Consider the following 22,322-nt stretch of genomic DNA (forward strand, 5'->3'; position numbering starts at 1 on the left):
TCCCTTCCTTTGAAGTGACTATCCCCAGACAAGCATAACTTTATAAACCAACACTCTTAGCTTCCTTCTTTAACCAAGAGTGTGTGGAAATCCTGTGTTTTATGTTAGCCAATGGGATTTCAATATTGAGAAAGATGACTCCCAGTATTTGTCTTCAAATATACCAAGCTTATTTTAATTTAACAAATTTAATTTAATTTAATTTAGATTAAAAATCTAAATGTTTTCCATGAACATTTTCATTGGAAAACACTTTGACAATTTTTTTTTACCAGCTTTACTGCTGGTTGGAAACTTGAAGGTAGGGAGGGGAATAGTAAAAAAGGGTAAATAAAATTCATGGTTTAGCATCAGAATAACTTTTCAACTAGTTTTAGTGATTTTTTCATCTTCATTAACCTGAAAAATAGAGAATATTTATTGTAGGGGCATCTCAGTTATCTCTTCCCTATGCAGATATATGACATACATTTGTTTCATCTCCCTGTATTAGTTTATGTGCATATGATATATACTATTATTCTGCTGCTGGCTCTCTACAGCTAGGATCCTCTGTCATCCAGTAGCCATCAGCACAAATCCCACATGAAGGGCACAAAAAGCTGGTGCAGATTCCAGTTGTGGCATCCCAGCCTTTGTACAACTTCTACTATCAGGGCCTCTCTGCTCTGATCTTACTCACCACCTCCTGGGTATAACCGAACTAAAGAAAAATAAAATCTTGACACACTCCTTCTATTAGACCAGCTGAACTCCTGTGTACAGTCAGCTGAGGATGTGTAGAAGGGGACTGTTGTGCTGAACAATTGCCTGATAGACACCTCTCAATTTGTCACAGCTTTGCTGCTTCAGGATTCAGAAAAAATACTTTTCATTGACCTGTGGACTTGATGGGAAAATCTGACCCTAAAATATTGGTTTTCCCTTTTTTTTCTACTCTCAGATTATTAAAGAAAATCTACCCCAGGAACGTACACCAGCAACTTCTCTGTCAATAGAACCATTGATGAAGGAATGTGTTTAAATCTTCTGATTTCTACTCTGTAATAATTTTGATTTCCAGGTCATTCCTGTCTTATACAATGACACAGTTAATTACTGGATGGGGTGGGGTTTGGGTACCAACTATTTTTTTAAAAAAAAAAATCCTCTTCGCTGGTTTAGTACTGGACAACTGTTTATCATTTTCAATAAATCCAAATAAAATTTATAACTGGTGTGTTGCATACCAGTTTGTTTTTAATGTTCCTAATGTTTCCTATTTCTTTCAAAATTATGTCCCTGATTCTCCACTTTGTTTGTGTTGCATAATAGGGAGTGGTGGCCTCAGAAAGCTGGCTGCCACTCCCTGATTCCTGACTGTTCACACCGGAGAAGTTAGAACAGCAGAAGGCGTGCTTCAACTTCTGCCTTTGGCACAAGCTAAGCTCACACCACTGTGGGAACCAGACATAGGTGGAGCCCCACTCCACTGGATCCCCATAATAAGAACATCAGAATGGCCACACTGGGTCAGACCAATGGTCCATCTAGCCCAGTATCCTGCCTTCTGACAGTAGCTGGTGCCAGGTGCCAGAACGGGGCAATTATTGAGTGATCCATCCCTTGTCATCCAATCCCCGCTTCTAGCGGTCAGAGATGTAAGGACACCTTGAGCATGGTTGTGTCCCTGACCATCTTGGCTAATAGCTACTGATGGACCTATCTTCCATGAACTTAGCTAATTCTTTTTTTAATTCAGTTATAGTTTTGGCCTTCAGAACATGCCCTGGCAACAAGTTCCACAGGTTGACTGTGCGTTGTGTGAAGATGTACTTCCTTTTGTTTGTTTTAAACCTGCTGCCCATTAATTTCATTGGATGATCCCTGGTACTTGTGTCATGTGCAGAGGTAAATTACACTTCCACATTCACTTTCTTCACACTATTCATGATTTTATAGACCTCTACCATATCCCTGGCCCTTAGCTGTCTCTAAACTGAACAGTCCCAGTTGTCTTAATTTCTCCTCAGATGGAAGGTTTTCCAATGTTTTCCAATGTGCATTACTTTGCATTTATCAGTATTGAATTTTATCTGCCATTTTGTTGCCAAGTCACCCAATTTAGTGAGATCCTATGATGGGGTAGACTAGGCCTTGAGGCCCCCAGCTGTAGGCCTTGCCATGCCACACCTTGCCCCAGAGAAAGGCAGTGGAAAGGATCCTCCAAGCTGCCTAGAGAGGTGGCGTAGGATGCAGAAAATCAGAGAGGCTGCAGGGAGCAGCCAATCAGGGTCTAGCAGACTTGTATAAATGGAGCTGTGGGCCCAGAGTAAGTTCAGCCTGCTGGCGGGAACTGGGGGAGCAAGCAGTGCTCCTGGTTGACTGCAGTAGCTGAAATAGCCAAGGCAGGTTGTTGCTGGCAGGGATAGGGAGCAAAGAAGATGCTCCTGGCTGGCTGCTGGCACTCGACAAAGATAAGGGCCATGAGGAAGTGGCCCAGGGAAACACAGTTAGTTAAAGTGATGTGGCACATAGTTGCTACTTAGAGGCTTCCTGGGTTGGGGCTCAAAGTAATGAGTGGGCCTGGGTCCCCTCCAACAGCCATTGGGGAAGTGGCTGTGACCTGACAGAAGGGAGTTTAGATAAGCCCAGGGAAAGGACTGTATATGGAACTGTAAACCGCTTAGAAGGGGGTTGAACTGAGACTGACCCAGCTGGAGATCCAGAGTCAGAGGACAGAAGGGCACATGAAGAGTCACCATGGAGGAAGCCCTGGGGGTGCTGCTCCATCCAAGAGTAGGAACCTTTGTAAGTAAGCCGGCCAACTAGGGTACTGAGATAGACCCTGTTGGTCAGACTGAGGACTGGAGCCTGGGCTGGGCTACAGAGATGTTGCCAGAGGAAGGGAATTGCAATGGGCCCTGTTGGACTGTGAAGTGACTGAGACAAGGAGGAGCTGCAGGACGTTACTGAGGACTTTGAGATAGGCTCGGTTAGACAGTATACCCCGAAAGGACGTTGTTTTCTTCAGTTCCTCACATGGACTGTGAGAGGGCGGAGGCACCAAAGGCCTGCCTGACAAGTGCAGCAGCCGACAGGGGGCACCATGATTAGAAGAAATTGGAAAAAACTGCAGACACACCATAGCAGAATGGGGTGCTCGCAAGAGGTGGGTGACATGCTGTTACAGATCCCTTTGTAAATCTTTGCCGTGAGTTTTTGTCTTAACTATCTTGACTAATTTTGCATTGTCTGAAAACTTTGCCACTTCACTATTTACCCCTTTTTCTAGATCATTTATGAATATGTTGAACAGCACTGATCCCAGTGGAGATCCTTGGGTTACCCTGCTATTTATCTCTTTCCTTTGTGAAAACTGACCATTTATTCCTACCCTTTGTTTCCTATCTTTTAACCAGATACTTATTTATTACTTATACTTATTATTTTGTTGGTCTTTTGACTGACAGTCAACATTCAGTTGCCAGTTTCATTACTTGAGTTGTGGTTTTCCACTTAACATGGTGAACCACGTGAAGATTATCCTCTTCCATCCAACTTCCCATCAGGCAGATTATGGACACCATACCCCAACAATGCCTGAAATTGCAGAAACCACATGCAGCCACCTCATGTCTCTGGATCTAGCCAGGGAATGGCAAAGTGTCTGGACCTCATTCACTGTTCCAAACAAGCACATTATCATTGACCCAATTAGCTGCCCTCCAGGTTTCAATCTGCTGTGCAGACTTTGGGCCATACTGAACCACATCCAAATAAACCATAGAAGCTGCAGCTACTTGATGTAATGTGGAAAATCAAAGACTCCCCTTCATGAGGCTGCAGTGAGAACATGAAAAACATCTAACACAGTGCCCCAAATAGGGATGACGACGTGGGTGATATCCACAGTGTCACAGAGGAGGCCTTGAAATGGCTTATGGACCTATAACTGGGTTTGAAGCCTAAAGCCTGAAAAACTGGAAGGAAATTTATTTTTAAAGTCTCATGAATCTTTGGATTCTAACTCATTGTGAGCTCTGAGGGTTAGCAATCCCAGAACTCTTTCCCTCCACAGGGCCCTACGTGGAGCCATGGATCGGTGGGAAGTGAGGTAGGCAGCAGAAAGGATGGTTCTTCAGGGTCAAGGTCTCCACTCCTGGTTCAAACAAGGTGTAAAGTGGACTTACCTCAATGCTGCTGCTGAGGAGGCCAGCAGGCAGGCATGGGCACAAAAGGGAAGAGTGGGGCCAAGCATGTCTGGGTGGTGTTGCTCTTAGGCCAGTGCCCACGATTCCCTGCTGAAGAGACTCTATCACTGGGGATGGGAGAATGGAAGGAAAATCAGGATATACTGTTCAAATAGGGCCAGAAACTTGATCTTTTGTTAAAATTGGTCAGTAGAATTTTTTTTTCCAAGGTGACTGTCCTTTAAGAATAAATGTAACACGGATGGTAGTGGCTTCTCATCACAAGTAGTTGTCGTACCTGCGTTTAGGAAACAACATATCCACGGTACACTAGTTCAGTAGTTTTCAACCAGGGATATACGTAACCCTGGGGGTACACAGAGGTCTTCCAGGGGGTACATCAACTCATCTAGATATTTGCTAATGCTTTTTATGTAGCCTGTTGTAAAACTAGGCAAAGTCAGTACACATTAAATTTCATACAATGACTTGTTTATACAGCTCTATATACTAAGAATTGTAAGTACACTATATTCCAATTGATTTATAATTATGGTAAAAATGAGAATAAGCAATTTTTCAGTACTTGTCTGCTGTAACACTTCTGTATTTTTATGTCTCATTTTGTAAGCAAGTAGTTTTTAAGTGAGGTGAAACTTGGGGGTACGCAAGACAAATCAGACTCCTGAAAGGGGTACAGTAGTCTGGAAAGGTTGAGAGCCACTGCTCTAGTTGGTGCTGTACTTCTGCAACAGTACATTTAAAAAGAAAAAAACTCCTTTTAACGGTCCTGCTAATTATTATAAGATTTGGACAACACTTTTTCTTGTCTACGTACCAGACTTCCCCTCTGTGTTTAGAATTCAAGCCAGTTCTCATTCACTTACCTGATCAAAAGCTGACCAAGGGCACCAGCATTAAAGGAGGGATTTCAGTTGGTGAATTTCACAACAGCCTTAATTATTTGTCTCTTTTCTGATCAGTGGCAGATGCTGGTGGGGAGGAGCAAATCTACATGGCATACCCTTTGGTTATTATCCATGTATTCAGCAGCTCAGATATTCCATCGGTGGCAGATGTAGATGCTGGGAAGGTTTTGTGGTAGAGCAAACCTACAGGGTACATGGGCTAACTGAGCAGGCTCAGAAGTGCTAGATGGTCCTATAGAAGCTACTGCTATAGAAGAAAGATTCCGGCTCCAAAATCTGTACCTTTTTCTTGCTTCTAATTGGTGTGTGGGGTAGAAAGAACCAGCCAGGTCAAGAAAACTTCCATATCCCTGATGGTTTTCGGGGAGAGAGGCAGACTGCCTTAAACTTGGGAGGTGAAGAAAGGCAGAGTCAATAGGGACTGAGGTAGGGATTTGAGGGAAATCTCCTTGTGCTTGTTTTCTGCTGTGAGCTCCCATGAAAAATTTATTTAGTTTTGTTTTTTAAACCTTTAAGTGAATTTGCTGTTGGTGAACAATACTGGATTGAACGTTCTGGACATTAAAGACCTCTGTTTATCCATATCAGTTTTGCCACTCCAGGTCAGGTCCATCTATCTCTGTATCCTGCCTATGGCAGTAGCCAGATTAGGTAGCAGCAGTGCAAGCTTCCCACATAAACCGTCCCGGCCCAGGTATTTCAGCCTTGCCCTGGAGTCGGGATGACAGGGGAAGTCAGTTTTCATGCTACATTCAGGCCTTAGGCTGACCTATATTTAAAAGTTGTATTGCTATAACTTTCAGGGTTTTTTAACCAAAGTAGGTCTACTAGTATAAACCCTAATATAGATGCAGTTATACTGCTCTAAATGTGCCTTGTACCACTATAGGTTACTCTGGCTCAGAGAGCTATGAGCACTTAGATTAGGGTTGCCAGTTTTCTAATCACACAAAACCAAACACCCCTGTTCTGCCCTCTGCTCTGCCCCCTCTCCGAGACCCATCCCTTGCTCGCTCCATCCCTCCATTGCTCACTCTTCCCCACCCTCATTCACTTTCACCTGGCGAGGGCAGGGGGTTGGGGTGCGGGAAGGGGTATGGGCTCTGGGCTGGGGTTGCAGGCTCTGGGGTGGGGCTCGGTCCGAGGGGTTCAGAGTGCAGGAAGGGGTGTGGGCTCTGGCTGGGGGTGTGGGCTCTGGGGTGGGCCATGGATGAAGGGTTTGGGGTGCAGGAGGGGGCTCTGGGCTGGGCCAGGGGGTTGAGGTGTGGGGAGGAGTGAGGACTCCAAATGGGGGTGGGGCCGGGGATGAGGGGTTTGGAGTGCAGGAAGGGGCTCCAGGCTGGGGCAGGGATAATCAATGCCCACACAAACACCACTGTTTTTAATTCCTGGGGGAGCTGCAGTAACTCTCTCTCATGGAGCAGAATATAGTCCCTGAAGAGATTACATGTAGCTGCAATATTTGTCAAAGGTATCATTTCCTTCTTTGTCTTCTCACTTCCATTCCCAGTAAGGTGCAGACAATAGTCACGTTATATAGAATAGTTCACTTTCCTTTTTGCCTTACAAAGTTTTCTATATCGGGTTTGGGGTGGAGGGAATTTGTCCCCATCCCTTCAATTCAGTCCCTACCCCCAGCTTCTCTCATACACAGATGAACTACTCCTAAATTCTTGTCCGTGGTTTTGTTGAAGGCGGTTTGGTGAAACTATCCCCTTGTGGTTCAGATCTCTAATTTTTGCTCTGCCTACTCTAGATAGTATTATGATGAGGATGGCATGAGAACCTATCTAACCATACTAACGTGTGATTCGTTCACTCTCATTTCCTTGGTGGGTGAATTGTAGGGTATTTTTTGTTTTGTCAAGGCTTTGTTTTGAAGGGGGGAGTTGTTTATGTATGAGCTTCTGTGTGTTTATATTAGCACATGTACAAAAAGGGGAGATGACTACCTAGGAAGGAGTACTGAGGAAAGGGAGCTGGGGGTCAGTGGACCACAAGCTAAATATGAGTCAACAGTGTAACACTGTTGCAAAAAAAGCAAACATCATTCTGGGATGTGTTAGCAGGAGTATTGTAAGCAAGACACGAGAAGTAATTCTTCCGCTCTACTCCGCAATGATTAGGCCTCAACTGGTGTATTGTGTCCACTTCTGGGCACCACATTTCAGGAAAGATGTGAACAAATTGGAGAAAGTCCAGAGAAGAGCGACAAAAATGATTAAAGGGCTAGAAAGCACGAACTATGAGGGAAGATTTAAAAAATTTCTTTTGTTTAGTCTGGAAAAGAGAAGACTAAGGGGAGACTTGATAACAGTTTTGAAGTATGTAAAAGGCTGTTACAAGGAAGAGGGAGAATTTTCTTTTTCTTAACCTCTGAGACTAGGACAAGAAGCAATGGGCTTAGATTGCAACGAGAGGTTTAGGTTGGACATTAGGAAAAACTTCCTTACTGTCAGGGTGACTAAGCACTGGAATAAGATGCAAGACAAATAGTTCAGACATCGGTGAGAGGTTTATTGCAGGAGTGGATGGATGAGATTCTGTGGCCTGCATTGTGCAGGAGGCCAGACTAGATGATCATAATGGTCCCTTCTGACCTTAATATCTATGAGAATTAGGCCCAGACCTCTAGGAAGTATGACCATATATATAAATAAATAATTATTATTGATGTCTATTGAAGGTAAAGCTATCTACGGTGTGACTTCAGTTTTAAATGTGGAAACTGGCAGGCTATTTCTGATCAGGCTGTGCAATTGCATCTGAGAAATGTAAAGCTTAAATTGCCATTTATTTATTTTCTTTATCAACAATCAGTGGGGGGTTTGTATAGGATAAAAGCACAAAGATATGTCTGGTGTCAATAGGGATTAACCATTTTGTCCAAGACACAGCTAGAAAGCTGAATTTAAAGGCAGAGGAAATCTGCAATGAGGGTGTGACTGGAAAGATGGATTCCAAGCTCCAGTTCATTACAAACATGGGCCCTGATCAACTCTCAGTCAATGAAAAGACTTCAGTGGGAAATGGATTGAGCTCATGGCATTTTTTCCATGACAGGAATCCTTTGCAAGTGCATATCATGAAATCAAATCCAAGTGACACAGAATTATCTGATTAGTTCATCAGTTCTCTTCATCTAAACAAGGTTTGTTTGAGCACATCTAGTGCTCGTGAAAAGTTCTAGCATGAAAGCCCTGGAGACTAAAATCTCCAGCAGCATGGGTAGTAGCATTGCATACTTGTCCACATTGCCCTGTCCAGGTGCTTTAACCATGATCTGGAGGAAGTACCTGCGGGGTGAGGAGGTAGTTCAGTCTCCTTGGTCCATTGAGTCCTTGTGTCTCTGATAAGACAGCCAACAAATTTATCAATCCATGCCATATGTGATGGGTTAGCCATGTGGATACTTGTCCATTTGGAAATAGACTATGATCATGTAGGCCACAGAAAAGTCTTTAGCTGGTAACTTTAATTCATACCCAACTTGCGCTAGTTTCATCTTTTTGGTAATGTTTTAATCTGTAGTATTTGTATTGACAATAGGATGATGTATTTTTCTCCAGAACTGACAGTAATTGGTTTCTCTTGGGAAGTCAGAGAGAGAAATATCCACTTTCCAGGAAAGGGCAACCTATTTAGAGCACAAAAATACCAAAGAAGCATCTAGCAATTTTTGTTTTGCTGCTTTTATTGTTTCAGGCAGGTACATGATACTAAAGTATAGAAAAAAGACTGCAGTGGTAAACTATGTCATTGTAAAGAAAACAGAGGGATCAGAAATGACCTGCATGGAAATCAGCATCATTACAGCTTGCATACATTGTACAGATGAGTGCACTTTGTCATTGTCATAATGAAGAACTCCACTGTGAGAGACACGTTTCTAGAGAAGATCCATTTTATAGTTGACATTCTGGGTGGAGAAGGAAAAAAATGAAAATGACTACTGCCCAGTGCGTTACCTATCTCAAACAATTTCAACAACACCCATTTCACAAACACTGACATTATTCTGAAAGTTAGGACTACGTTTAATTTTCCCCTGTCATCAATAGAGGAAACAAATTAGTAACTGAACTCTAAATATTTTCACATAAAGGGGTGCCAGATGGTGTTGAATAGGAAGGAAATGAAAAAATAAATGAGAGGAAAAAACTGAAAACCAGTTTAAACAAGATTCTACTCAACCTCCCAAATTCTCTCAGTTTTTCCTCTGTTTCCTCCTCTTCTTTCAATGTATCTATTAATTGTAGATGACCAATCTCTCTAAGGCAGTCACATTTGTAATCTTCCATTTATCTTTGAAATCTACTGATTTACTAAAATGTCATTTCTGCTTCACCGTGTGGCTTCTGTACACACTAGTATGTAAGAATGCATTTAGTTATATGGTTGCATTCACAAGATGGTAACGTCACCATGCAGAAGACAGCACCAATCCCTACCTTAGCATGACATTTAACTGATCCCAGGACTCCTCCTGAAAGTTGCTGCATTGACTTTAATGGAAGGGGAAGATGCTCAACACCTTGCAGAACTGGGATTTATACAAATAAGTCTGTCTGCCAGCACTGAAAAAACTGACATCCTTCACACACTTACCTTCTACTGGAACTGGTTTGAAACACCAGGGGCTATCTGGAGCATCTGAATTAAAGCAGCATTGTCTTGCACTACATTCAATTTCAGTGATGCCTGGATACCCACAGTTTTCTCTTGCTTTTGGTTGCACATCACATTCACCTGGAGCTATTTAAAACGAAGTACAAGGTAAACAGCCTAACATATTTTTCCTTAAATCATTATGCATCCGTTATTTAAGGGATTCAAAATTGCACCGGCCTGTAAATGACACTTTCAGCCACATCAAGCACTTCTGTAAACCTAAACAATTTATTACCTTAAACTATAAATAGACCCAGCTCAAAACAGTCCCTCAGCATAGGACCAAGCAGTGAAATGGGTTATTTCCTTAGACTTATATTGCAGAAGAAATATGTTCAAATTCACAATTTAAATGAGTCTAGTGTCCTGAAACTGCTGAATATTTGCTCTTACCACTATAGGGTGACCAGATGTCCCAATTTTATAGGGACAGTCCTGATATTTGAGGCTTTTTCTTATATAGCTGCCAAGTACCCCCCCCCCCGTCCTGATTTTTCACACTTGCTATCTGGTCATCCTATACCACTATGAAACCACTAGACAGCTTTGTAATGATTGGCATTCTTTCTCCAAAGGAAGCCTCCCTCCAGCACAGTAACAGTAAGCATTACTGTACAGTAGTTTTACTTCACTACAAAAATTATACAACTACTGGTAGTACAAATTTGTAATTGTAAAATACTAAGAGCCAAATTCCAGCTATGTCAGTGGTACCCCAGGCAAGTACCCCAGAGAAGAATTTGTCCCTAATTTTGTAGTTACTGTAAATTGAAAGAAGCAGCACTGAAATCAATGGAGTTACATTTGTGTAAAATCCCAATGAAAAGTGAGAGCAGACTGGCAAAAATCAAAGTAGAAATGCAAAAGTGGGAACTGGTTTACTATATCGAGTACTTTGCTTAAATCATCTAATACCACAGATGTGAAAACTAGTCCTTTTTATTTTTTGTTTATTTGAAATTGTTTTCTTGCTACTTTACTTATTGGGAGTGGCGTGTTTTCCAAACTTCAGGTCTGGAATACCTAGACTCTCTGGAGATTTGACTTGACACGATTCTCTTACCCTTTCTAAACAGTAAATTCCATGTAGCAGGAATCTTGTCTTTGTTCATGCTTTGTAAAGCATGGTGTACATGTATGGTGCTATGTAAGTACTTAAGACACACTCACAACCTGGTTTTGAGGAGCAGGCCCTTTTCGAAAGCTGGGTGGATTTCCGGAGGGGAGCCCATCCGAGTTAATGGGAACAAATAGGCACAACCTGGTTCTGCAGCTCCTAAGGCCTGATCTTGCAGATTGAAGTCAATGAAATTTTCCATTTACTTTAATGGGAGCATGATCGGGACCTTATGAAAAGCTTTTTGAGGGTTGCATAATAAGGATTTTGCAGTACTGCATCTTATAAATTTGTGTATTAAAATTCCTTGTATTTTAAACAATATAAATATAACTAAAAATCTGAAGTATGTACATTATATATGTTGGTTTATATACAGTACTTTAGAATGCATTTAACTTGGACCATGAAAATGGACTAGTCAGTCTAGCATGAAGTCCTCTAGGGGCCTCACTGTTGCTAGCCTATATTCATGGAAGGCTTTCGGATGATATGGGGATGGGCAGCAATATAAAATTCTAAGATAGGCAGATAGCTCCCCTACAATAGAACAATGTTTGGATTCCAGCGTTTGGATTGCTCGAAGCTTAAAGCCCAAACAAGAACTGTTTATAAATTTGTAAAATTTTGAAGTAATTCCCAATGAGATTTGCAAAACCTTAATTCTGGTTCTAAAGTAACTGACTTTTTTTCTTTAAATAATATTAACTCCATAGAAAAATAAGATCCTACATAGGAGTATGTAAAACATGCTTCACCTTATCAAAAATGACTTTTGCTGTGTTGCATATTGTGTATTCTCTTTTGCGAGCAGCTGCCCAAGCATGTACATGCAAAGAGCCCAAAGACTATATTTTGGGGACAAGGATGTCATCTTTCTATCATATAGATCTGTTCTGTAAGCAGTGCTATCAAACATTTCTGCAAAAGGACTCTCGCAAATACAAAAACATGAGCTAAACTCTTGAAAGAATTGCTATATGCTGCTAATACACTAGGTAGTGCGCCTTGCCACAAGACTGTATTATGTCTAATTCCTCCAGGTCTATTTTTCCCATCTCTGGGATAATTTTTTTCCCTGAACACGAACAGCTTCCAATGAAATCAGTAGAATTCTGCACAAACATTCAGATCAAAATTGGGCCCTATGTGGACAAATCTCTCCAGGAAAAAAAACACTATTGTTAGAAGAACAGACCCACATCTAGTTATCTCTGCATGACAGAAAGAAACATAATGTATTAGATCTCAAACATCTTTGCTCTATCCTTCCCACTCATGCCAAGAAAAAAATATTAGAGGGGTCCTAATTTTTATTCTTTCCCATTTGGAATCATTATGAAGCTAAAGTACATTAAATTTTACATCTCAACATAACAGAGCAATCAACATAATAGTTTCTTAATATTTAACATTACTGAAATTATAAAGTAAGATCCTTGGGAAATACCTTATTTAACAATACTCAGAATTAGTGTTGATTAATTTCAGGTGGTTTGAGCTTATGCCCTGAACATGATATTTTAAACATGCACTTACGCAGCAAGGCATTGCTGAGCCCCACAATGAGGGAAATGGTCAGTAACCAGAACACCTTATTTTCCATTGCAGTCTTCAGTGTTCAGTCTTTAAGAAGAATGTGAGTCTACAGATGAAAATGTCCTTAGAGGGTTTTGTTTTATAGCAGTTTTGTTTGATCAAATAGTTTCAAATAACATTTACCTAAGGAGGCATTTTTGGCAGTTCTCACCATTTATCTCTTTTTGATTAAAACATTTTCCAGCCCATACAATGTCCAGTGAAGTAATAAATATTTGAAAGTGGGAAAATGCTGATGCAGATTTAAAGCTTATATGGCAATCAGGTTTTACATTCCGTACTGTCAACCTAACCTTATCAGAAGGAAGTTGAAACTCTATCATGGGTGCGTTCAGTATCAATTATTTTTAATATTAAAAAAGTGATATTTTGGCAAGCCACCAGGAAGCAGATTTTTAAAAGGACGTAAGTGTTGCTGTGCTCAGTGTTGCAATACTTAATAGATTTAGGAGCATAAAGACCATTTGCAAGAGTGATTTAGGCTCCTAAGAGCCTAAATCCCATCAATTGTCAATGGGATTTTGGCACCTAGGAGCCTAAATCAGTTAGGTGTTACAATGCTGGGTGCTGCAACACTTAAATATCTGGGCCTCAGTGCCCATAGGTCTGAGACACTAGTTCTATTCTATATGGCTTCTTATATCACCTCATCACTGTAGTATATGAGCACTTTCTGGTAGTGCATAATTCAGGGTAAAAAAGGGGGAAAAATCTGAAAAGCAGACAAAAGTTATGTAGGATTTTTAACATTTTTCTCACTTCTGAACTAAGGCCTCAGTTTAGTAAGGTACTTAAGCACATGACTAACTTCAGTCATATGGTAGTTCCCGTGTATAACTGACTACCTGTCTGTAGCACTTCGGGCTCCTGCTATCCATATAAAGAAAGCTGGAGGAGAAGCAGAGCTGCACTTCCCTCCTCCACACAGTAAAAATAAAACCTTACAATAAAACATCTGGAAGAAGAAGTTTCTGAACAGTTTGTTCGTTCTTTTATTTCCAGATAATTATCTCTCAAGGTTTATCTAAATGGCATAAATCAAGGCCTTAGTCTTTAAAATGTCACACTATTGATAACTGCAGATGCTACATAATCCAGAAGGACTGATAAAGGCTCAGCTAAAGCCCAGCACTGATGGCTAAGATACAACCTAAGTAACCCTTTTAAAATAATGATTAAGGCTAGGATTTAGTCACGGGTGATTTAGTAAAAGTCATGGACAGGTCACGGGCAATACACAAAAATTCATGGCCCCTGACCTGTCCATGACTTGTACTAAAAATACCCGTGATTAAATCCTGGGGGAGGAGAGTGCTGGGGAGACAAGAGGGGGTGTCACTGCTGAGGGGAGCTGTCCGGGAGGGATGGGGGAGCCGCTGCTGGGAGGTCACCTGGGGTCAGCAGTACCAGCTGCCAGGGCCACGGACTGCGGCTACTCTGGCTGGCCGGGGACCGCTGCCTGGGGGCTGGAGTAGTGGCTGGTGGGGCTGTCCTGGGGGCCACATGAGCAGCTGGCTCCAGAGCCAGCTGCTTGGGCAGCCGTGGGGTCAGACACACTGGCTGCTGCAGAAGTCACAGAAAGTCATGGAATTCCTGACTTTTGCGACCTCTGTGACAGACACAGAGCCCTAATAATGATCAATAACATCACTGTAACGGTAAAGTGTCTGGGGCAACTGAGGAACAGAATTTAAGTGACTCACTTATGATTATGTGGGAAATCTGGGGCAGAGCTGGGGACAGAACCCTTGATGGATTCATACCTTATCCATTGGACCACATTGCCTCTCATAAAGTTTTTCAAATCTCAGCTTTTAGGCTAATTGCAAAATAAGATTAAAGTGCTTACTCACCTTTTGTAAAGCGCTCTGAGATCTACAGATGATAAAGCAGTGTGTAAATGCAAAGAATTAATATTAGCTATATATATCAGATGTAAGAAGACAAATCAGAAACAGATCACTTGCTTGAGAAAACTGTGGCCAGGTAGATTAAGTATTTGGAATAAAGCAGAATGAGCCCTGATGCTTAGGGTATGTCTACACAGCAAAGAAATACCCACAGCTGGCCCATATTAGCTGACTCGAGGTCACAGGGTCAGGCTGCAGTCATGTTTTGTTGTTGTATAGACTTCTGGGCTCGGGCTGGAGGCATGTGAATAAGTGGTAAGGTGAAATTAATGATAAAAAACATAGTAAAGTGTTCTTTTGCATTTACATTTTCTGAATGTGCTGCAACTTCTTTTTTTCCACCCAGCAGGAAGGAAACTAGGAAAAGAAGTATTGGGCAAATATGTATTCCTCTGTAGGAACTAATGCTGATGGTTGCCTGGCTACTAATGGCTAGAAAAGCCAGAACAGCAGTGATCTGTTTAAGGCACAGGTGCAGCTCATTTCCAAATGGGTAATCATCTGAGGCGCAGGAAGCAAATTAAAAACAACCTTGAGAGGTCAGAGAAGCTCTAAAAAAGAGTCCTAAAGTGAGAGGCTGGTTATAGTGTTTTGGAGTAAGATCTTTGACTTTATTTAGGTCGATGGTGGGCCAGAAAATAAGAATTCCATTCCTTGAAAAATCTTGAGGTTTTAACATTTGTTTTCATTCTGCATCAGAACAAAAACTAGTCTCTTCAAATGTTTCTCTAATAGTCCAGTGGTTAGGGGATTCACCTGGGATGTGGAAGATCCGGGTTCAAGTCCTATTATTTGTATTGTACAAGTGCATAAGAGTTCCAGGCCCCATTGTGTTAGGCCAGTGGTGTAGCTAGGACAGGAAAACTGGGTGGGCAGGCAATGATGGGGGGCCTGTCTCCCCCCATCCTTGCAGTCAGCCCTCACCACTCAGAAGGCACCAGAAGATGAGGCTGCAGGGCACCCCCATGGGGTAGAGGGGGGGCCCTGCCGGGGCTCAAGATCCATCCTGTCTTAGGGTCTGTCCGCCCGGCTGGCCGCGTCCCTCTCCTGCCAGTGCCGTGTGCTGCTGCTCCGGCCCTAGCGCCAGCCGTGCCCAGACCCACCCCCATGAAGCACACCCTTCGCCTGGAAAGACTCACCCCATCCCAGCCTGTGGATTTGGGGAGCTCTGGTCCTGATTTGTGTGGACCCGGATGCTAAGTGGGTGGGCCCCGGCCCAGCTGTGGCTATGCCCCTGTGCTACGCACTGTACAAACCTAGAACAAAAGATAGTCCCTGCCCCAAAAAGCTTACAACTGACGTATAAGAGACAAGAGATGGATGCAGACTGACAGGAAACAATGAGACAATATTGGTCAGTATGATAGGCAGTGGTCTCAGCACACCAACAGCCTAACCATTGTCAAGTTTTTTGTAGATATATCAAAGGAGAATTTTAAGGAGGGATTTGAAGGAGAAAAATTATTTGGCTTTGCAGACATTTACCGGGAGCTCCTCCCAAGTGTGAGATGCTGCACAGGAGAACGCACAAAGGGGCATTAGATGGAGGCTGGTATCATGGGCTGATCAGAGGTGTGAGTTGCCCTTTGAATACTGAATGAGAGATGATAGGTCATGAAAGGCCTAGAAAATGAAGATAAGTAACTTATGTTTGATATGACCATGAAGAGAGAGCCAGCGGAGGGATGTGAAGAGAGGCCATGGTCAAAACAATGGGCTAGGAAAATTAACTCTGCAGCAGTATTCTGAATGGTTGTGAGTGGGGCAAGATTGCATTTGTCCTGGCCAAAGAAAAGGATATTGTAGTATCGAGATACAAGGTGAGAGCCTGGACAAGAGCTTTAGTTTAAGAAAAGGGTAGAATCAGAGACATGATACGGAAAGAATTGGCAAGACTTAGGGCTTATCTACACAGAGAAGTTAGTGCAGAATAAACTAAAGTGTGACTTTAAAGTGCAATAGCTATTCCACACGAACTCCCCATGTGACACTCTTATTCCACATTAGAAGTGTCTTTGTGTGGTTTAGCTGAGTCTGCAAAGCCCCTGGTGAGTTCTAGAGAGAGGTCTGAGTAAAAGATGATGCCCAGGTCAAAGTCCTGAATGACAGGCAAAATGATGGTATTGTCCACACTGATCGAGGTAGAAGTAGTGGAGCGTGTTTCGGGGTGTGGGAAGATTAAGAGTTCTGTTTTAGCCGTCTTGCGCTTGAGCTGACATACAGCTGTGAGGAGATGTCAGAGAGACGGGTTGAGATTTTAGTTTGGACAGAAGGAGTCGGGTCTGCAGCAGAGAGGTAGATTTGAGTCATCTGCATAGAGTTGAATTTGTATTTGCGGATGCAGTTACCCAGAGATCACAAGTAGAGGGTGAAGAAATACCTAAATAAGTGGTTTAATTTTTTTATCATCATTATTATTATTATTTTATTTTAAAGAGGGCTGAACATCCACAGCTCACACTGGTTTGTGGATATTCAGTACTTTTATAACCAGGCTGTTTATTAAGTGCCCTGAATGTGGATTTAGGTGTCTGACCTTAGGCACCATAGTTTGAAAATTTTGGCTTAAATGACACTTACGTTTTTAAGCCTTTGCCTGCAGATAATACTATCCTCACAGTACAGAAGAGAGTCATTCAGACTGTCACAAAAACTGTAATAAGTCACCCGGACCAGACGGTATTCACCCAAAAGTTCTGAAGACTTCAGATGTGAAACTGCAGAACTACTACTTGTAATATGTTTCAGAGAGGTAGCCGTGTTAGTCTGTATCAGCAAAAAGAATGAGGAGTACTTGTGGGACCTTAGAGACTAACAAATTGATTTGGGCATAAGCTTTCATGGGCTAAAATCCACTTCATCAGATGCATGCAATGGAAAATACAGTAGGAAGATACATATACACAGAGAACATGAAAAAATGGGTGTTGCCATACCAACTGCAACAAGACTAATCAATTAAGGTGGGCTATTATCAGCAGGAGAAAAATAACTTTTGTAGTGATAATCAGGATGGCCCACAAAAAAGAATAAATGGACACAAATCAGACATCAAGAATTATAATGTTCAGAAACCAGTCGGAGAACATGTCAACCTCCCTGGTCATTCAATTACAGACCTAAAAGTCGCAATACTCCAATAAAAAAACTTCAAAAACAGACTCCAATGAGAAACTGCAGAATTGGAATTAATTTGCCACTGGACACCATTAAATTAGGTTTGAATGAAGACTTGGAGCGGATGGGTCATTACACAAGTAAAAACTATTTCCTCATGCTAATTTTTCCCCTACTGTTACTCACACCTTCTTGTCAACTGTTGGAAATGGGCCATCCTGATTATCACTACCAAAGTTTTTTTCTCCTGCTGATAATAGCCCACCTTAATTGATTAGTCTTGTTGCAGTTGGTATGGCAACACCCATTTTTTCATGTTCTCTGTGTATATATATCTTCCTACTGTATTTTCCACTGCATGCGTCCGATGAAGTGGTTTTTAGCCTATGAAAGCTTATGCCCAAATACATTTGTTAGTCTCTAAGGTGCCATAAGTACTCCTCGTTCTTTTTCCTTATAGTATGTAACCAATCACTTAAATCAGCTTCTGTACCAGATGACTGGAGGATAGCTAATGTGACACCAATTTTTATAAAAGGCTCCAGAGGTAATCCCAGCAATTACAGGCTAGTAAGCCTAACTTTAGCACCAGGCAAATTAGTTGAAACTATAGTAAAGAACAGAATTATCAGACACATAGATGAGCATGATTTATTAGGGAAGAGTCAATACGGCTTTTGTAAACAGAAACCATGCCTCACTGATCTATTATAATTCTTTAAGAGGGTCAGCAAATGTGAGCAAGGGTGATCCAGTGGATATAGTCTACATGGACTGTCAGAAAGCCTTTGACAAGGTTCCTCACCAAAGGCTCTGAAGCAAACTAAGCAGTCATGGGAAGAGAGGCCAGGTTCTTTCATAAATCAGTAACTGGTTAAAAGACAGGAAACAAAGGGTAGGATTAAGTGGTCAGTTTTCAGAATGGAGAGAGGTAAATAGTGGTGTCCCTCAGGGATCTGTACTGGGACCAGTGTTCAACATACTCATAAATGATCTGGAAAAAAAGGGAAACACAGTGAAATGGCAAATTTTGCAGATGATACAAAATTACTCAAGATAGTTAAGTGCAAAACAGACTGTGAAGAGTTACAAAGGGATCTCACAAAACTAGGTGACTGAGCAACAAAATGGCATATGAAATTCAATGTTGATATATGAAAAGTAATGAACATTGGAAAACATAAACTGAATTATATATGCAAAATGATGGAGTATAAATTAGCTTTTACCACTCACGAAAGAGATCTTGCATCATCGTTGATAGTTCAATGAAAACATCCACTCAATGTGCCTTAGCAGTTCAAGAAAGTGAACAGAATGTTAGGAACCATTAGAAAAGCGATAGATAATATGACAGAAAATGTCATAATGCCACTATATAAATCCATGGTATGCCCACACCTGGAATACTGCATGCAATTATGGTCACCCCATCTAAAAAAGATAAATTAGAAATGGAAAAGATACAGAGAAGGGCAACAAAAATGATTAAGGGTATGTAACAGCTTCCATATGTAGAGAAATTTAAAAGAGTGGGATTGTTCGTCTTGGAAATTAAATGACTAAGGGGGGATATGGTAGAGTTTTATGAAATCATGAATGATGTGGAGAAAGTTTATAAAGAAGTGTTACTTACCCCGTCACCTAAACACAAGACCCAGGGGTCACCCAATGACATTATTAGGCAGCAGGTTAAAAACAAAGATAAGAAAGTACATCTTCAAACAACGCACAGTCAACCTGTGAAACTCATTGCTGGGGGATGTTGTGAAAGCCAAAACTATAACTGTACTCAAAAAAGAATTAAACAAATCATGAAGAATAGGTCCATCAATGTTTATGAGCCAAGAGGGTCAGAGATGCAACCCCATGCTCTGGGTATCTCTAAACCTCTGACTGCCAGATGCTGGGAATGGATGACAGGGGATGGATCACTCAATAATTGTCCTGTTCTATTCATTCCCTCTGAAGCACCTGGCACCAGCCACTGTTGGAAGACAGGATGCTGGGCTAGATGGATCATTGGTCTGACCCAGTGTAGCCGTTCTGATGTTTTTATGTTGGGGGCCCAGTGGAGCTGGGCTCCACCTATGTCTAGTCCCCCTAGTAGTGTGAGCTTAGCATGTGCCAAAGGCAGAAGTTGAAGTAGGCCTTCTGCTGTTCTGACTCCCACTGGTGTGAGCAGTCAGGAATCAGGGAGTTGCAGCCAGCTTTTGAGGCCAACACTCCCTATTATGCAGCACAGACAAAGTGTAGAATCAAAGACATAATTTTGAAAGGTAGAGGAAACATTAAGAATATTAAAAACAAACTGGTATGCAACACAAGTTATATATTTTATTTAGATTCATTGAAAATGATAAACAGTTGCCCAGTACTAAACCAGTGAAGAGGATTTTGTTTAAAAATTTTAATCTAAATTAAAATGAAATTACATTTTCCCATTGATGTAATGGGAGCTGGCTCGTGCCATATGTAAGGGTATCCTCTCCACATAACACAACATTGGATATTTTGAATTAGGCACATGTAGTCCACTAAAAATGAGATTGGACTAGTACTAGTATGTGGTAGCCAATTAAGGATGAACCACGCTGTGCAGCATGTAATACTGTGGGCGTGAGTGTGTCTGTATAGGAGAGACAGAAAACCAAATAAAGGAAAAACTCATGAAGTTCTGTCAAAAAGGGATTTGCCAGCATCACACAAAGCATAATGCAGGCCAGGGAGAACACAGGATCACCCTCCACTACCATTAGTTTCGTGTATTCAAGCAATGGGATAATTATACACATTTCATAGAAATATGTTACCTTTTTTTATCAGAGGATGGAAACACCAGGGCACACCTGGGTATTCTGAATCAAAACAACATCCCTTAGTTTGGCATTCTTTTTCTCAAATGCCTGAATAACAACAGGTCTTTCTTTCCTTTACATCCACAGCACGTTCACCTGTACCTGTTAAAGACAGAGTCCTAGATTTTGTGTATTTTTCTGTTTATGCTTTTTTCCCAGTACTCTGCTCATTGATAGATAATAATAATCATGACAGATGAACTGTGACCAAAATGCACTTTATAATTTACTTGATTACACCACAGATAAGAGATTTGCCCAATGGCTTAATGTGAGAGCTACTTCCAGCTATGCTATTATCCAGGTGATGCATACAGAGGATGCAAATAGTACTTTTTGTCATTAAGATTCCATCATTTTACTAGTCTGCCAGATTCCCCAGAAGTCCACCATGTGAGCTGGCAGGAAACCAGGCAAAGTTCCATCAGATCCCTGCCTATGTTTCATCAGGAGTTTGTTGAAACTAATGTGTTTTCACAAACATTGTTTCCACAAATTGGCATTTTCCTAGTAAAACCTGTTTCCTTGGAAAATTCCTGACCAGCTCTAGTCCAAACAAATTATATCTACTCGTTCTCCTTTATCCACTAATTTGTTAACATCCTGAAAATAATTCTAATAGGTTAGACAAACAATTTTCCTTTACAGGAGCACCGCTGGTCCTCTCTTTATGCTATCATGTAAGTGTTTTATAATGCTCTATTTTTTCACTTAATGTACCTGGTCCTGAAGTAAGGCTCCCTGATCTGTAGTTCCCAGGCTCACCCTAAGCACCTGTTTGAAAATAGCAACAACATTAGCTATCTTCCCATCTACTAACAGAGTAATTCATTTTCATTATCTATTACAGATTTTTGTTAGCAGCTCAGCCAAGTCACCAACCAGTCAAGATGACTTCTTGCTCTTTTATTTTATCCATTTGTTCCAGCATGTCTTACGTTGACACCTCACACTCTAGCACTGCCGCATCTTTATTACCACCTCTATAAAGTATCTCAGGGGTAGGTATCTGCCCATCATCCCCTTTTAGAAAGGCTGAGGTGTATTTTTTTAGTAACGTCTCTGCAGTGTCCTTTTCCTCCCTAGTAGTTTAATAAATGCTGAAAGGCTTCTTGCTTCTGATATTCTTCGAGAATTTCTTGGTTTTTGTCTTTATCTTTGGCTATTTGCTTCTCAAATTCCATCTTGGCCCTTCTGATGTACTATCTGCTTTCCAAAGATACTAATCACCCACTGTTCTCACTGAAGCAAATGGAAAAAAAATCAGGCCATATTTTTTTCCAGCTACCCTGAATAACAATCAATCTGGGGAATCAAAGGCAAAAAAATGACAGTTCACAATATAATCAAAACAGTTATTTGGTCAAAAGTGTTGCAGGAAAATTAGAAGGGAAATACATATCTGGGGCTCGAGGTACTTGCTGAAGGACGATCAGGAGTTTAGTTCTCCTATTTATACTTGTACCTGCCACAGTAGTAACCAATCAACTAAATTAAAACAGTTCCACTTGGGAGATATTTATTGGCTGTATGGTCTGCTTGCTAAAATTTAGCATGTGATTATTTTCAAAATGTCAATGACCAGCATATAAAATATATAGCAGTTTGTACACATTTCCCTTCAAAAAAATTGCATTTATAAACTAAGGAGCAGTTTGGTATACATTCTCAAGTGAAAGAGAGAGCAGGTGACACATAGGTCCCTATGATACTTCCAAGTCCACCCACCGTCTGTTTCTCAAAGGTGACATAAGTGAGATTTGTTGTGAGTCAAAAAGTTTAACTTAGGATCTGTTGGATTCTGCCTCCCAAAACATGTCTAACACCAGATCTGTTTATTTAAGGCCTATCCTAGATACAAACAGGTGAAGCTACTGCAATGGACCTATCTCTGTGTGGCAGAGTTTCCTTTGAGAGCCCCATCATTAGGTTTGCTTAGCACACAGGCC

General features: G+C 41.3%; 2 protein-coding genes across 2 annotated transcripts in view; one reads left to right on the forward strand and one right to left on the reverse strand.

Moving 5' to 3' along the window:
• The window catches only part of LOC144262940 (uncharacterized), a 55,177-nt gene that overhangs the window by 9,863 nt on the left and 22,992 nt on the right, over nucleotides 1-22,322 (forward strand). Inside the window, exon 6 of the mRNA XM_077813447.1 lies at nucleotides 6,222-6,229. Within this exon, the coding sequence (XP_077669573.1) occupies nucleotides 6,222-6,229 (8 nt within the window). The remainder of the gene's footprint in view (nucleotides 1-6,221; nucleotides 6,230-22,322) is intronic.
• Nucleotides 8,374-21,304, reverse strand: LOC144257858 (trefoil factor 1-like). The gene is made up of 6 exons (XM_077806035.1): nucleotides 21,256-21,304; nucleotides 20,329-20,412; nucleotides 19,152-19,159; nucleotides 12,429-12,501; nucleotides 9,710-9,856; nucleotides 8,374-8,450 (listed from the first exon to the last, which is right to left on the reverse strand). The coding sequence occupies exons 1-6, from the start codon at nucleotides 21,302-21,304 to the stop codon at nucleotides 8,374-8,376; spliced, it is 438 nt and encodes a 145-aa protein (XP_077662161.1).

This window comes from Eretmochelys imbricata, chromosome 1 (assembly GCF_965152235.1).
Source record: "Eretmochelys imbricata isolate rEreImb1 chromosome 1, rEreImb1.hap1, whole genome shotgun sequence".
Classification (NCBI taxonomy): Eukaryota; Metazoa; Chordata; order Testudines; family Cheloniidae; genus Eretmochelys; species Eretmochelys imbricata.